The following is a 17,712-nucleotide window of genomic DNA, read 5'->3' on the forward strand; positions in this document are numbered from 1 at the left end:
ACATTTTGTGAGACACGACCTCCCACATATGAAAACCATGCTGACTGTCCCTATCTAAATGCCTGTCTATCCTATCCCTCAGAATACTCTCCAGAAACTTTCCAACTACAGATGTTACGCTCACCAGCCTATAGTTCTCAGCATTTTCCCTGCAGCCCTTCTTGAAAAAAACACAACATTTGCCACCCTCCAATCTTCCGCCACCTTTCCTGCATTTAAGGACGACTCGTAAATTTCAACCAAGGCTCCCGCAATTTCCTCTCTAGTTTCCCGCAATGTCCTCGGATATATCTGATCAGGCCCTGGAGATTTGTCTACCTTTTCCCCTCACAGTCAACGGTTGACGATGAAAATAGAATGAAATGGTGAATTTTCCCACTGACGCCTGCTTTAGTTGAGATGGGCATCTAAAGTACAGGAATATTGCACATATTTCAGGATTTCATCATGGAAGGTAATTCTCAGGGACTGTGTTGTACATCAGGAAGGGGCAAGGGAGGTAAAGGTAATTAGTTCTGAGGATGCTAGCTGCAAGCCCCATTCTCTTGTACCACTCTAATGAATGAATCAACAAGGACAAAGCTCAGTTTCTAAACTTGCACTTTCACAAGTTCAATGAACAATATTGGGGTGACGTCACCATTGGAGTTGAGGAGCCCCAAGCTGAATGGTTTCCCATTTGACCTATTAATCGGCTCCACTCCAGCAGAAACCTTGTTGGCTTGAGGTGCATAGTTGTGTTGGTAAAGGAGGATGAAAGCGTTGCCGTAGATTTGCTTGACACAGCTAAGTATTGACATCTGGTTTGTGATGGACCCGCCGGTTAAGATCATGGATTAAACCTTCTGCAAGCAGCTACATACAAGAATGATCCATAGTTCCACTTAATTAATGTTGTCAATGACTTAATAAGAAGTTAATAAAGGCTATGTTAATGCATTTATTTTGAAACCAGTACATGAAAATCACATATATCATCAGTCTGAAGAAGTGTCTCGACCCGAAACGTCACCTTTCTTTTCACCAGAGATGCTGCCTGCCCCGCTGAGTTACTCCAGCATTTTGTGTCAATCTTCCATGAAAATCACATACATTGATTTTCCGGATGGATGGGATCAATACCTGGATTGGGAGCAAACTCCTCATATTGTTGGTAGGATGCAGCTGAGGAGGACCATTGTGATGACTTTGCCTATTGTAGACAACAGGCAGTTCTAGAGTTATTACATTAACTGGAGACACAGTGGCACCGTGGTGGAGTTGCTGCCTTACAGCACCAGAGACAAGGGTTCGATCCTGACTATGGGTGGTACCTGTACGCAGATGTACGTTTACCCTGTGACCACATGCGTTTGCTCCGGGCACTCCTGTTTCCTCACACGCTCCAAAGATGTACAGTTTTGTAGGTTAATTGCCTTCTGTAAATTGTCCCTAGTATGTAGGATAGTGCTTATGAACAATGATCATTGGTTGGTGCGGGCTCGGTGGGCCAAAGGGCCGATTTCCCAGCTCTGTCTCTCTCTAAAGTCTAAATTTGGATGTCTTAAATCTAGAAAATGTTCACGATTACAGCATCTCAGAAGGCCCCAGGTATATCATTCTCTTACCCAATGGCACCATCAAAGCAGTTGAATTTCTGAACTTTGCAGAAGGTAAAAATTAATAATGCATATCAGTGTATAATGCATAACTCTGAGCTACAGATCAGCAGCAAACTGAATCATCTTCCTCTCAACGAGCTATTGATCAGCACCAACCTGGATTATCTACTTGAACATGGCTTTGGTCAGCCTTAACCTGTCCAACCTGACCTTAAGTGTGGCATCAATTAGTACTAACCCATACTACCCGAACCGCAACAAGGTTTTGATCAGTACTAACCTGGAATATCTGCTTGAGTGAAAAAAGCGCTCTTCTGAGTTCCCGGCCACAGGAGTTGTAGAGTTTTTCTGCAAAACATAGGAAGGTATTTATTATTATCATTAGAGAAAACGTAGAAAATCAGATTCAGATTCAGATTCAACTTTAATTGTCATTGTCAGTGTACAGTACAGAGACAACGAAATGCAGTTGTCAGAAAAATAGGTGCGAGAGTAGGCCATTTGGGCCTTCGAGCCAGCACCGCCATTCAATATGATCATGGCTGATCATCCAAAATCAGTACCCCACTCCTGATTTCTCCCCATATCCCTTGATTCTGCTAGCCCACAGAGATATATATATAACTCTCTTTAATTATGGTCTAGAAATTAAATAAATAGATTAAAACTTATTTTAAAAATATTCTAAGAAGGTGGGCGGTGGAGCCAAATCAAAGGCCAGAATGGCTCAGTTTCACTGATGGACATTTCCCCAAATACAAGGTCCTTGAAGACTGCATTCCTTGTCGAGGCATCAATGCAAAGCTCGGCACAGAAAACTGCCGTCCACTTGCACGAAAATATTTGTCTTAGTCTGGCTGCCTCGATGGCTGCATATACTTGAAAGCTAATATCCCTTATCTTTGGAGTTTGTCAGCTGTCATTTGTTTTATAAATCTATCACACATGTGAGGCATTTTTCAAAACCCCTTTTCATTCCACTGATATTAGTCCACAAACACAATGCTATAATTGGCCACAACAGAGAGCAGCCAAAGAGGCATTCTACGGTTGAAAGCCTCGATTGTTTAATTTAAAAATTGCACAAAAAATCCCACAAAAAAAGGATGTACCTATGCACAATGGTAGTCACTGTAAGCGTATTTTCACCAGGCCACAGCCACTTCAATTATTTGAGCTGCATAAAAATTCAAATACTGCGGATACTAAGGATAAGGGGGAAGTCTTTTGGGACCTAGATGAGAAAAATATTTTTCACACAGTGGTGAATCTCTGGAATTCTCTGCCACAGAAGGTAGTTGAGGCCAGTTCATTGGCTATATTTAACAGGGAGTTAGATGTGGCCCTTGTGGCTAAAGGGATCAGGGGGTATGGAGAGAAGGCAGGTACAGGATACTGAGTTGGATGATCAGCCATGATCATATTGAATGGCGGTGCAGGCTCGAAGGGCTGAATGGCCTACTCCTGCACCTATTTTCTATGTTTCTATACCAAAATATAGGGAATGCTGTAATTATCAAGGGGCAGGCAGCTTTCATAGAGGCACAAACATTCCAGGTCTAGTGCAAGGTCATCGACCTACAAGGTTAACACCCTCTCTCCTCAGAGGCAAGCGGGGTGGCTGAGTTATTTCCAGCATTATCTATTTTTATTTGTAACCATTATGAGGCAAAACTTTGATAATACCTCATATAATACCTCAAACAATAACTGAGCACTCTGCTATTCTTTCCAAACTCAATTCTATTCAAGAAAAAAGCAAAGCCAATTTTCCAAAAAGAAACGCTACCTCGTCCATTAATGTCATAACATGTCTTTACACCATTAACTTCTAATTAGAGATAATTTCAGAAAGATCCCCCAATTTAGTCTGACTGACTTTCGTCTCCCTTTCAGTGAAAATTAATTTTCAAATTTTTTTGTAAATGGATCTTAAACCACTTGCTCATGTAGAATTATATAATTTACTATCGAATTAAAATCTGATTTCAGGCAGTTAATGTGATGTACTCATTGTAAAAACCTCAGCTCAAGTTACCTTATATTCTGTAACGTTTAATGCATTGCCTAAAGGTATTTGCAATCTTGTGGTAATCGTATTAGTGTCGCGAGACTCCAAGTAATAAAACCCAGTGATGCTAATTGAAGCAAGCAGTTGTAACTTTCAATTCAACTCAGCCCTGTCTGCCACACCATTACCCACTTCATCAGATGAGGCAGATGACCTCATTGTTGCAAATCTTTGTTAGAGTTAGTTTCACTGTTCAGCTAAAATTTAAAAAAAAAATGAGAACAGATACTTGTATTTACACTGCAGGAAATCTGGCACAAGCCCCATCCCCCTTCAAAATTAAAACATATCAACTGGTCTATGACATAATGATGGATGTATACTCTGCCACTGGACCACCAAAGATGGACCTCCTTACAAGCGGGAAAGGTATTACTGGATTGTACCAACAGATCCTACTGCAGCGAGCAACCACTCATCTACATACAGCCTGTTATAATGCTGAGAAACTAAGCAGCCCATACAATGTGGGGTCAATGGTTTCACTCTTGCTAGTTTATTGATCCTGTAAACCTTTTCACACACATAGGTAATGATCTATGATCAGCTGGACAGCTGCAGTTTCACATGAAGCTTGGATCTCATTGTTACCTCATAGAAACATAGAAACATAGGTGCAGGAGGAGGACATTCGGCCCTTCGAGCCAGCACCGCCATTCATTGTGATCATGGCTGATCGTCCCCTATCAATAACCCGTGCCTGCCTTCTCCCCATATCCCTTGATTCCACTAGCCCCTAGAGCTCTATCTAACTCTCTCTTAAATCCATCCAGTGATTTGGCCTCCACTGCCCTCTGTGGCAGGGAATTCCATAAATTCACAACTCTCTGGGTGAAAAAGTTTTTTCTCACCTCAGTCTTAAATGACCTCCCCTTTATTCTAAGACTGTGGCCCCTGGTTCTGGACTCGCCCAACATTGGGAACATTTTTCCTGTATCTAGCTTGTCCAGTCCTTTTATAATGTTATATGTTTCTATAAGATGCTCCCTCATCCTTCTGAACTCCAGTGAATACAAGCCTAGTCTTTTCAATCTTTCCTCATATGACAGTCCCGCCATCCCAGGGATCAACCTCTTTGCGATTCCTTTGAGTTTCGGTCTGAAGAAGGGTATCGACCCGAAACGTCACCCATTACTTCTCTCCAGAGATCCCACTGAGTTACTCCAACATTTTGTGTCTATCTTCGATTTAAACAAGCATCTGCAGTTCCTTCCTACACTTTTTAGTTTAGTTTAGTTTAGAGATACAGTGCAGAAACAGGCCCTTCAGCCCACTGAGCCAGCCCTGACTAGCGATCCCCATGCACTATTCTACACACACTTGGGACAATTTACAATTCCATCAAGCCAATTAGCCTACAAACCTCTACGCCTTTGGAGTGTGAGGAGAAACTGGAACTCCCGGTGAAAACCCACGCAGGTCACGAGGAGAACGTATAAACTCTATACAGACGGCACCCTTAGTCTAGGTATGTTGCAAAGCCTACCTGAAGCGTCGATGAATATCTGCCGCTGAGGTTGTGCGCGATTTTGGCGCCGTTTAGAGGGGGCGGGTTTAAAACGCGATTTTCTCTAAGCTGTTCCAATCGAAAATGTTCAGCCTAGTTAATTATTAACGAAAAATCGCTGATAGACCCCGTCGCAAAAGCTATTATTAGGTTTAAAGGCCTTGAATAATAGTTATAGTAGTTTAAAAATCAATCTTTAAACCCGCGACCGTCAGCGACCGCAGGGTCTCATAAAGAAAATAGCAGAAGGTAGGTTGTATATTTTTACATTCAAAAGGGCTTCTAAAGATCCTTTTATACAAAATTTAATATTGCGAGTAGCTCAATTTGGGCCCATTATATCCCGCAGTATTTTTCTCGGCATTTGAGGCACAAATCTACCGCAATGTGAACGTTCTAAACCAGCGCGTTCCACAGGGACCCACTGGAAAGCTGATTTAAATGGGCATTTATTTACAGCAATTGAACACTGAATTCCTTCCATTTGGCCTATAAATTAATGTAAATGAGATTTTAAAATCATGTTTTATTGTGAATTATTTGTGAATATTATTTGGACATTTAGGCTATTTAAAAATGTTAATCATTTATTAAGAAATGGATAGATGTTTAGATCTAGTAATTGAAGTCTGAAATTAGCTACAATTAGGTAACTAACTAATTATATGCTTTAATTTCAGGTCATCCAAGTAAGATTATTTTATATTTGTTTCAGAATGCTTCAATCTATGATAACTGAAAATTTCATTCAGTTCTCTTAATTTTTAAGAAAGTTATGGGCTTTTGACTGTTCACGATCACAACTTTTTTGTTATGTCCATAGAAAATCAATAGGGAACAAGATGCTCATTTCCGAGTATGAAAATGGCCATAACTTTTTAAATACTTGAGATATGAAAGTGAATTAGATGTCAAATTAAACTTATTTTTATGCTTTATCTGATGGGATAAATTACAGACTTGATTTTTAAAATCTCAAAATTTTGTAACATTGCTACTTAGTCAGGATCGAATCAGTCTCTGGCGCTGTATGGCAGTAACTCTACTTCTGAGCAACAGTCCCACCTTCTCCTAATCCTTACTGCTGCCAGGGTAGACAGTCAGAACCTATTTTACCGAGGGTGGAAATGTCAAAGACTAGAGGGCATAGCTTTACGTTGTGGGACGACAGATGGCACAATGGGCTAAGTGTTCGGTAGCCGGTTCGAATCCCGCTTGGAGTGCATACTGTCGTTGTGTCCTTGGGCAAGACACTTCACCCACCTTTGCCTGTGTGTGAATGTGTGTGAGTGATTGGTGGTGGTCGGAGGGGCCGTAGGCGCAGATTGGCAGCCACGCTTCCGTCAGTCTGCCCCAGGGCAGCTGTGGCTACAGAAGTAGCTTACCACCACCGAGTGTGACTGAGAGTGAATGAATAATACGATGTAAAGCGCCTTGAGTATTAGAAAGGCGCTATATAAATCCCATCCATTATTATTATTATTACGTTAAGAGAGGCAAAGTTTAAGGGAGATGAGCAGGACAAGTTTCATTTTTAGACACACGGAATGATGGGTGCCTGGAATGTGTTGCAGGGGTGGTGGTGAAGGCACCATAAGAGGTTATAAGAGGTTAGTAGATAAGCACATGGATATGCAGTAAATTAAGGAATATACTGTAGATCACATGAAGGCAGAGGTTAGTTTAACCTGCCATCATGTTCAGCATGGTCATTGTGGGCCAAAGGCCTGTTTGTGTGCTGTATGTTGAACCTTAAGAGACAGGATGATTTGGGTAAATCTGGGTGGTAAATCTGTGGAATTCTTTGCCACAGAAGGTTATGGAGGCAAAGTCAGTGGATATATTTAAGGCAGAGATAGATAGATTCTGGGTTTGTATGGGTGTCAGAGGTTATGGGGAGAAGGCAGCGGAATGGGGTTAGGAGGGAGAGATAGATCAGCCATGATTGAATGGCATAGTAGCCTTGATGGACCAAATGGCTTCATTCTACTCCAATCACTTATGATCTAAATTAAAATGACAGCGCACAATTAACCTGGCATGAATAACTAACCTAGAATGTATGTTTAGGTTTGCAACACATTCTTATCATGAGAAATCATTTAAAAAAAGCATAATCACCCTTTAAGGCCAATTAGGTGCTGGAAAGAAAACAAAGAAAAGCCAATAGACACAAAATGCTGGAGTAACTCAGTGGGACAGGCAGCATCTCTGGAGAGATGGAATGGGTGACGTTTCGGGTCTCCACATTTTTTAAGACTCTCAGAAAAGTAAATACTATTCCAAGGTGTTAAATCTGAGGAGCATCAATTTCCTCCAGGTTAGATAGAACTTCAATATTTGCACAGAACAGTGCTGCATGAGCATTAATATACAAACAACGCACTTGCATGTCTGAGTTTTTCATGCCCACTGGATTTCTTGGAGAACTTCACAGCAATTACATATTTCTGAAATATAGCCACACCATTTTAACACAAATAAATAATATTCTGCAATGCGCCTAAAAATTGAAAGCTTTAAATATGAAATTGCACAGTGATGGCTGGTGATAGCTCAACTTTACAGAAAGTTTGAACGGCTCGGAGCAAGTTAAATTATGCCCCTGTCCCAGATACCAGAAGCCAACTAGCTCCTAGGAGGTGAGATAACCAGTGAAACACCAACCCACTTTTGCAAGCATGCCTCTGGCAAGCTGGCTGGACTTTCAGGCGTTTGGGACTATCATAAATGGAAGAGAGGAAAGGGCAGCATCATAGTGAAAATAAAGTTACTGCAAAGCACTGCTGACTGGGCAAGTGGAGAAGGAGCACTCACCCTAGACATCCCAGGGGATGGGGAACTTAGATCCCCATTTATGCCTGGGTCAGGGCAAATTCATTCTCCTGCCTGCATTCACCTACTCAGTAACTCTCCCTCACTCAGGGCCAGGGAATTGGCCTAGTTCTGCAGGTTTCAGGATCCTGATAGAAATATATAAAATGACAAGAGTAATAGATGGGGTAGACAGTCAGAATGTCTCATACAAAGTCTCCACAGGTTTCCGTTCAGGTTTCCTAAGTGGGACAAGGGCATAATAGGGTATAATCTTGGGTTTCCGTTAAAAGAACCAAAGACACAAACATTAAAACTAAACAAAGCTTGTCATTCTGGAAAGCATTTAGAACCATATTCCTCAACATCCATTCTTAATCGGGAGAGTAAATGCAGCATTGCTGTGCAATCACAAGGAGAGCTTCAAGTCCAATGTATCCATCATCAAAAATATCAGACAACTAGAAACATAAATATTAAGTGTGTCCCAATGGTGTGTCCATTCAATCAGCATTTCACTGTGTAGAGAGTTTCATGCCATCTATTCATTGTACTTTAATAATCTCAGAAATATTTGGAATTTTGAAAGGAGCTACATCATTAGCCTTTGTCTTAAAATCGGAAATTACTGTATGAAGCCAATTGACCATAACATGAGGAACACCATATAACACAGAACATGCAACAGCCGGACTAATCACATTTTCATCGCCCTCCACTAATTACACAGAGTTGAATTTGACCTTCAATACAAGATACACAGTGCCGGAGTAACTTTGCATTTTTTTTGTTGTAAACCAGCGTCTGCAGTTCCTAGTTCCTATATTGAACTTCAAAATAGCTTCGTTGGAGATGGCGGCAGGGAGGTGGAGGGTTGAAAGCAAAATTGAGAAGTGCAGTTGAAGGTGAAGGGGTAGGGGGCTGGGGGTGGGGGGGTGTAGAAGGTATTTAAAATCAATGAGTAGCTAACCTTAAAAAAATAATTGAAATCCAAATCGACTACACTGACAAGATACCAGAAGCCAACTAGCTCCTAGGAGGTGAGATAACCAGTGAAACACCAACCCACTTTTGCAAGCATGCCTCTGGCAAGCTGGCTGGACTTTCAGGCGTTTGGGACTATCATAAATGGAAGAGAGGAAAGGGCAGCATCATAGTGAAAATAAAGTTACTGCAAAGCACTGCTGACTGGGCAAGTGGAGAAGGAGCACTCACCCTAGACATCCCAGGGGATGGGGAACTTAGATCCCCATTTATGCCTGGGTCAGGGCAAATTCATTCTCCTGCCTGCATTCACCTACTCAGTAACTCTCCCTCACTCAGGGCCAGGGAATTGGCCTAGTTCTGCAGGTTTCAGGATCCTGATAGAAATATATAAAATGACAAGAGTAATAGATGGGGTAGACAGTCAGAACCTTCGCAGAATGGAAATATCAAAGACATGAGGGCATAGCTTTAAGGTGTGGTGGAAGACTGCGTGGTCCGCCCTGTTTCGACGAATGCAATCAACCCGGCGTGCACAATCAAATAAGATGAAATAGAACAGGTTGGCCTGCAACTTTAGGCTGTGCACGCCATACGCAAGAAGTGAAGAAGTTGGCTTTATGGTGAGAAGGTCAAAGTTTAAAAGAGATTGAGGGGAAGGTTTAATTACACAAAGGGCGGTGTGTACATGGAACTCACTACCAGGGGTGGTGGTGGAGGCAGATATGATGGTGACATTTAAGAGGCTTCTAGGTAGATGCATAGAAATGTGCCATGGTTTAAGAATATGGGGTAGACCATGAAGAACGGAGATGAGGAAAAACTTTTTCACCCAGAGAGTTGTGAACCTGTGGAATTCTGTGCCTCAGAAGGCAGTGGAGGCCAATTCTCTGGATGCTTTCAAGAGAGAGTTAGATAGAGGTCATAAAGATAGCAGAGTCAAGGGATATGGGAAGAAGGCAGGAACAGGGTACTGATTGTGGATGATCAGCCATGATCATTGTAAATGGCAGTGCTGGCTCGAAGGGCCGTATGGCTTACTCCTGCACCTATTGTCTATTGAAATGCTGGGAATGGAGGGATATGGATCATGCGCAGGTAGGCGGTTCACATGGTTCACATGCAAATACACAAAGTGTTAAAATTACTCAGCGGGTCAGGCAGCATCCCTGGAGAACATGGTGACTTTTCACATCTGAGGAAGGGTCCTGACCCAAAACATCACATATCCATGTTCCCCAGGGATCTGCTAAGTTACTCCAGCACTTGTCTTTTTTATTCCCAGTAGCAGTTTTTTTTCTTCATATCTTATCCTGAAGTTGAAAAAGTTGCAGTTGTATAAGACGTTGGTGAGGGCACATTTAGAGTATGGCGTCCAGCTTTGGGCACCATGTTATCGGAAAGATGCTGTCATGCTGGGAAAGGTACAGAGAAGTTATACGAGGATGTTGCCAGGACTCGAGGGCCTGAACTATAGGGAGGGGTTGAGCAGGCTAGGATTCCATTCCTTGGAGTGCAGGAGGATGAAAGGTGATCGTGGAGGTGTACAAAGTCATGGGAGAAATAGATTGGTAGACGCACAGAGTCTCTTGACCAGAGTAAGGGAATCAAAAACCAGAGGACATAGGTTTAAGGTGATGGGGGGGAGGATTTATAAATGCTAGCCTTTATAAATCAGAGCATTGAGTATAGAAGCTGGGATGTAATGTTAAAATTGTACAAGGCATTGGTGAGACCAAATCTGGAGTATGGTGTACAATTTTGGTCGCCCAATTATAGGAAGAATGTCAACAAAATAGAGAGAGTACAGAGGAGATTTACTAGAATGTTGCCTGGGTTTCCACAACAAAGTTACAGAGAAAGGTTGAATAAGTTAGGTCTTTATTCTCTGTAGCGGAGAAGTTTAAGGGGGGACTTGATAGAGGTCTTTAAAATGATGAGAGGGATAGACAGAGTTGATGTGGATCAGCTTTTCCCTTTGAGAATAGGGAAGATTCAAACAAGAGGACATGACTTCAGAATTAAGGGACAGAAGTTTAGCGGTAACATGAGGGGGAACTTCTTTACTCAGAGAGTGGTAGCGGTGTGGAATGAGCTTACAGTGGAAGCGGTGGCGGCAGGTTCGTTGGTATCATTTAAAAACAAATTGGATAGGCATATGGATGAGAAGGGAATGGAGGGTTATGGTACGAGTGCAGGCAGGTGGGATTAAGGGAAAAAAGTTGTTCGGCACGGACTTGTAGGGCCGAGATGGCCTGTTTCCGTGCTGTAATTGTTATATGGTTATATGGTTATTTAATAGAAACCGGAGGGGTAACTTTTTCACACAAAGGGTGAAAGGGTGTATGGAACGATCTACCAGGGGAGGTAGTTGAGGCAGGTACTATCGCAACGTTTAAGAAACATTTAGGTATATGGATAGGACAGATTTAGAGGGATTTGGGCAAAAGGCAGGCAGGTGGAACTAGTGTAGAAGAGACAATTTGGCCGTTGTGGGCAAGTTGGGCCAAAGGGCCTGCTTCCATGCTGTAAGATTACTCTATGTGCACATAACTTTGTGCACATGACTCTATGAGCACATAACCTTTTCCTAACCACTCCCTACCTATCTGGATAGTAATCCTATTAATCAACCAGGTTGACTTTCAGACAGCCATGGCCACGTAACTTACTCTGAGGAGATGCCAAGCTCTCACTCACATGCACACCTAGGATCAAAGCTTTGATCTCTAATATTTGGCCCTCATCAACTGCCAATATGATACCTCTGACCTACATATCAGTTACTATTGGGGAAGCTAGCCACTATTAGAGAATCAGTGCAGCCCGATCAGTTTTAAATGGGTTATCAATGAAGTGGTGACAGATAACGGGCTCACAGGCAGCATTACAGGAAGTCTGGGACATTACAGCACAAGGCTATCTGGCCATACATCTGTGGAGCCCCTTACATTTAATTCCATTCCTTTATGAATGTTTCCATTTTTTTTTTTAAAGTTATCAAAGCGTCTCTATCCCCTGCCCCTTCAAACAAAAACTTTCCAAGTATGTGCAGATTAGTAGGTTAATTGGCTTCTGCAAATTGTACCCACATCGGGAAGTTGAAAATGTTGCAGTTGTATAAGACATTGGTGAGGGCACATTTAGAGTATAGCGTCCAGTTTTGAACTAGTATATGGGTGAATGCTAGTCGGCGTGGACCCGGTGGGCCAAAGGGCCTGTTTCCATGCTGCATCTGTAAACTAAACTAAACTAGCCTACTATCAACTAAATCCATAAATGAACTGAAGGCACCATAAGAATTTGTTGCAAATAAGAATGTAATTGCTCTGTTTCAGGACATGTGAGAGTAAAACACTTCTGACTCTTGGCACTACTGTAAATCTGTGTCCTCTGTCCACCAACCCTGCTGACATAGCAAGCAGTTTCCCCTGTGCACTCCAACCAAACCCTTCGAGATTTTGACTTCCCTATCAAAATGTCCCCCAAAACCAAGGGCCTTTTTTTAATAAATCAACTCTGCATGCAGTGAAAGGTTTTGTGCAGTTCGTTCCTAACACCAAATGTTAGGAAATTGCGACAAGCTGGGAACTGAGCAGAGACTAATTTGATCAGATTTAACATAATTTGCTCACATTCTTTAAATTTCCATCTCAGGCTATAAACATGATTTCATGTTGTAAACAGTTAACACTTCATAACCACCTACAAAGATGTAAGTACTTTCACACAAATGTATTCAACACATTAAACACATCCTCTCCAGTATTTATTGCATCCTCTCAGTCCATCAGCCAGATTTAGATTAGATTAGATTAGATTAGATTCGTTTTATTGTCATTCAGACCTTTCGGTCTGAACGAAATTTTGTTTCCCTGCAGTCATACATATAATTTTTAAAAATGGCAAAAACACACAATCAACACAAATTTAACATCCACCACAGTGAGTTCACCAAACACCTCCTCACTGTGGTGGAAGGCAAAATCTTAAAGTCTCTGTCTCTTCCCCCTTTGTTCTCCCTCTGCGTCGAGGCGACGGTTCAAACTCCGCGGGTGGTTGCTGCCTCCGCCGCAACTCCAGGGCCGAGTCGGGTCTCCGCCGCTGCTGCTGCTGCTGCTGCCGCCACCGCAGCTTCTGTGCCGAGCCGGGTCTCCGCTGCCGCTGCTGTTGCTGCTACAGCTCCAGGGCCGAGTCAGGTCTCCGCTGCCGCTGCTGTTGCTGCTACAGCTCCAGGGCCGAGCCGGGTCTCCGCTGCCGCTGCTGCCGCCACAGCTTCTGTGCCGAGCCGGGTCTCCGCTGCCGCCGCCACCGCTCCAGGGCCGAGCCGGGTCTCCGCTGCCGCTGCTGCCGCCGCCACCGCTCCAGGGCCGAGTCAGGTCTCCGCTGCCGCTGCTGCCGCCGCTACCGCTCCAGGGCCGAGTCAGGTCTCCGCTGCCGCTGCTGCCGCCGCCACAGTTTCGGGGCCGAGTCAGGTCTCCGCTGCCGCTGCTGCCGCTGCTACAGCTTCGGTGCCGAGTCCGGTCTCCGCTGCCGCCGCTGTTGCTGCTACAGCTCCGATGTCGCCAGCTCCGCCATTAGGCCTCGGCGCAGACGGAGACGGGGAATACGACCGAAGAAAAAGTCGCATCCCCCGAAGGAAGAGACCAAAACATGTTTCTCCCACCCCACCCACACACATACACAACTTAATAAAACAAAATTAACTAAAACATGACAATGAACAAAACGAAAGAAAAAAAACAGACGGACTGCAGGTGGGCCGCAGCTGTTAAGCCAGCGCCGCCATCTTGGATTCAATTGCACATGCCCCTTGATCATCTATCATGGGATTACTCAAGTTCAAATTGTCCTTCCTCCTGTTGTCATCCGTATTATTTATACCTGTGATCACACAAAATAGCAGGGTCAAGTGATCTATCCCTACTCCTAATTTCAAGTGTGTTCCTGCTCAACAAATGTCCCCAACTTTCAAGAGAGAGCTAGATAGGGCTCTTGAAGATAGTGGAGTCAGGGAATATGGGGAGAAGGCAGGAACGGGGTATTGATTGTGGATTATCAGCCATGACAGGACATTATTCCTTGGGCCACAGAAGAGTGCGGGTGATCTTACAGAGGAATATAAAGTCATGAAAAGAATCATGAGGACATATGTTTAAGGTGAGAGGGGAACATTTTAAAAAGACAGGTACATGGACAAGAAAGCCTTAAAAGGATATGGGCCAAATGTGCAGAAAATGTGTTTAGCTGAGATGGGACATCTTGGCGAGCATGGACATATAGCATCAAAGGGACCGTGTCAGTGAAGTATGACTCAATGACTCTAATCCATGTGCCAGTATCACATGAACAATGTATTTGTTCTTGAACAAAAGGTTGTCAACGTCCAGTCTGCCCTCCATGAGAAATAATAACATAATTTGCAGTGGTTTAGAGCATTACTTTTTCCTGTGCTCATTTTCGATATCTAATGAGTGTAAAATAATAAGAGGAATAGATAGGGTAGATGCACAGAGTCTCTTGCCCAGAGTAGGTGAATAGAGGACCAGGTTTAAGGTGAAGGGGAAAATAGGAATCTGAGGGGTAACCTTTTCACACAGAGGGTGGTGTGTGTATGGAACGAGTTGCCAGAGAGATAGTTGAGGCTGGGACTATCCCAACATTTAAGAAACAGTTGGACAGGTACATGGAGCGATGTGGACCAAACACAGGCAGGTGGGACTGGTGTAGCTGAGACATGTTGGCCGATGTGGGCAAGATGGGCCTGTTTCCACAGTGTATCACTCTATGACTATAAAAATATACTTGAAGCTATAGTACTGTAAACAAATTAACTCCCATTTCAATTAATCCAAAGCAAATAAACTACTTTCCACAGAATAATGGCCTGAAGGTTTCCTTTGAGCCATTTTTTTGTTTTCAATCTATTGAGTGGAAATGCAGTTGTGATATTTCTAGGTCAAATTAGAAACATAGAAAATAGGTGCAAGAGTAGGCCATTCGGCCCTTCGAGCCTGCACCACCATTCAATATGATCATGGCTGATCATCCAACTCAGTATCCTGTACCTGCCTTCTCTCCATACCCCATGATCCCTTTAGCCACAAGGGCCACATCTAACTCCCTCTTAAATATAGCCAATGAACTGGCCTCAACTACCTTCTGTGGCAGAGAATTCCACAGATTCACCACCTAATTTCTATGTTTCTATGTTTCTATGACAGTATGCATCTCATAAATAAGGGGTTGGATGCAGGTTCTAATAAAACATTCCAATTTGGGTCTCTTGAGCTACATCTGGCAGCTTTGCTCAATACTTTACTTCTCTTTTACTGCAAATGCCCCCAGGTATAGTTGGGCCTGTAAAAAATTACACATCCTCTGGCTTGGGTTTGGACCAGTCATCACTGATCAAGTTCAGGATGGGTTTTAATTTTAGACTTGAGCAGACCTCTCCATCACATGTTCCAAATTGTACATTCGGGGTCATTTTAAACAGGCAGGTACACCAGGACTGTTGGTTTCCTCAGAAGAAGCATATGGATCCAACATGCAGGATTGCATTACCTCGTTACATACATTTTCCATGTATACATCCATCTAATTACAAAAATGAGGACGTCACATTTGCAGGAATGATGTGCTGTCTATTAGCTGAAAAGCTCTGTGATGCCTGAAGGAATAGACGCTCCTGAATAATTTTAAAGATTGCCTCCTCCTTTGATGATAAGACAGGAACCAGCCAGCAATGTGCAGGTTGTTACTGGACTGGTTAATATATTTTGCTATGCCTATGCCAAGTTGGCAACTAAAGTGAAGCCCAGAGGTAAAACTAATGCTTCCTTTATGCAATTAGATTTTTTTTCCGCAGCGCTCTTTGAATCGACTGCACCTGATGCAGATGGAAGCTTTTAAAGTTAGAACAATCAAATAAGGAACAACGGTCAAATGAAAACACAAGATCACAAACAGCTGGAAGAACATCAAGTCTTGCCATAAGAATGTCAGGTTGATGATCAGAATTATTGGAGTTTGTTACAGAACATGTCAGCAGATCCTAATGTATCTTAAATTCCAAATTAATAAACAGAAAACCCCTCCACTTATTTCATTCAAAACATCCAAATTAATTTTCTCTGATGTTAAATATATTATTGATACGTTGCCAGCTTCCTTTGCTCAAACATGTTAAAACGGTTACATTAGGCTTGTCACGGGCCTTGGATGAAGTCCAAAATAGGTGGTACTATAGATGGTTGTCAAGAATGACACCAGTGATCAATTGGGCAAATGGGCTGAGGAATGGCTAATAGAATTTAATTCAGATGACTGTGAGGTGCTACATTTTGGGAAGTTGAACAAAGGGCAGGATCTTCACAATGAATGAGAGGGCTCTGGTAAGTGTTGCAGAGCAGAGGGGGTATAGGAGTACAAGTACGCAGTTCCCCAAATGTGGCACAGCAGGTAGATAAGGTGGTGAAGTCAACTTTTGCCATGCTGGCCTTCATCAGTCAGTGAATTGAGTATAAGAGGTTGGGATATTAAGTTACGGTTGTACAATTGGTGAGACTGCACTTGGAGTAATGTGTTCATATTTGGTCACCATGCTATGGGAAAGATCCCATTAAGCAGTCAAGGGTACAGAGGAAATCTATGAGGATTCAGATACAAACTTAATTGTCATTGTGCAGTGTACAGTACAGAGACAACGAAATGCAGTTAGCATCTCCCCAGAAGAGCGAACATAGAATATGAGCAATAAATATATATACGTACATACAGTCGTAGTAATAATAATAATAATAAATTTTATTTATGGGCGCCTTTCAAGAGTCTCAAGGACACCTTACAAAAATTTAGCAGGTAGAGGAAAAACATGTAAGGGGAATGAAATAAATAGTAGAGACATGACTAGTACACAAAGTAAAGACAGAATACAATTCAAAACACAATATGAGGCAATTAATGCACAGATGAAAAGGGAGGGGGACGTGGGGCTAAGGATAGGCAGAGGTGAAGAGATGGGTCTTGAGGCGGGACTGGAAGATGGTGAGGGACACGAAATTGCGGATCAGTTGGGGGAGGGAGTTCCAGAGCCTGGGAGCTGCCCTGGAGAAGGCTCTGTCCCCAAAACTGCGGAGGTTGGACTTGTGGATGGAGAGGAGACCGGCTGATGTGGATCTGAGGGACCGTGAGGGTTGGTAGGGGGAGAGGAGGTCAGTGAGATATGGGGGGGCCAGATGGTGGAGGGCTTTGTAGGTGAGGATCAGGATTTTGTAGGTGATCCGGTGGGAGATGGGAAGCCAGTGAAGTTGTTTGAGGACTGGAGTGATGTGATGCCAGGATTTGGTGTGGGTGATGAGTCGGGCGGCTGCGTTCTGGACCAGTTGGAGTCGGTTGATGTAGGTGTAGCTGATGCCAAGGAGAAGTGAGTTGCAATAGTCCAGTCGGGAGGAGATGAAGGCATGGATGAGTCTTTCAGCAGCGGGAGGTGTGAGAGAGGGTCTGAGTTTGGCGATGTTGCGGAGATGAAAGAAGGAGGTTTTAATGACATGGCGGATGTGAGGCTCAAGGGAGAGGGTGGAATCAAAGATCACACCAAGGTTGCGGGCCTTGGGAGATGGGGAGACAGTGGTGCCGTCGATGGTGAGAGTGGTGCAATTTTTCTGGGGGAAGGGGTGCCCGGGGGGTGGGGGGGGGCTGGCAATCACCGAGGTACAGAGTTGAGTAATTTA

At 43.3% G+C, this 17,712-nt stretch overlaps 1 protein-coding gene across 17 annotated transcripts in view; it reads right to left on the reverse strand.

The window, feature by feature from the left end:
* The window catches only part of fhod3 (formin homology 2 domain containing 3), a 637,022-nt gene that overhangs the window by 317,068 nt on the left and 302,242 nt on the right, over positions 1-17,712 (reverse strand). For all 17 annotated transcript variants that reach the window (XM_033016429.1, XM_033016409.1, XM_033016394.1 and 14 more), the window contains exon 4: positions 1,882-1,949. In XM_033016429.1, coding sequence (XP_032872320.1) covers positions 1,882-1,949 — 68 coding nt within the window. The remainder of the gene's footprint in view (positions 1-1,881; positions 1,950-17,712) is intronic.

The sequence above is a fragment of the Amblyraja radiata genome, chromosome 2, assembly GCF_010909765.2.
Source record: "Amblyraja radiata isolate CabotCenter1 chromosome 2, sAmbRad1.1.pri, whole genome shotgun sequence".
NCBI classification, from domain to species: domain Eukaryota; kingdom Metazoa; phylum Chordata; class Chondrichthyes; order Rajiformes; family Rajidae; genus Amblyraja; species Amblyraja radiata.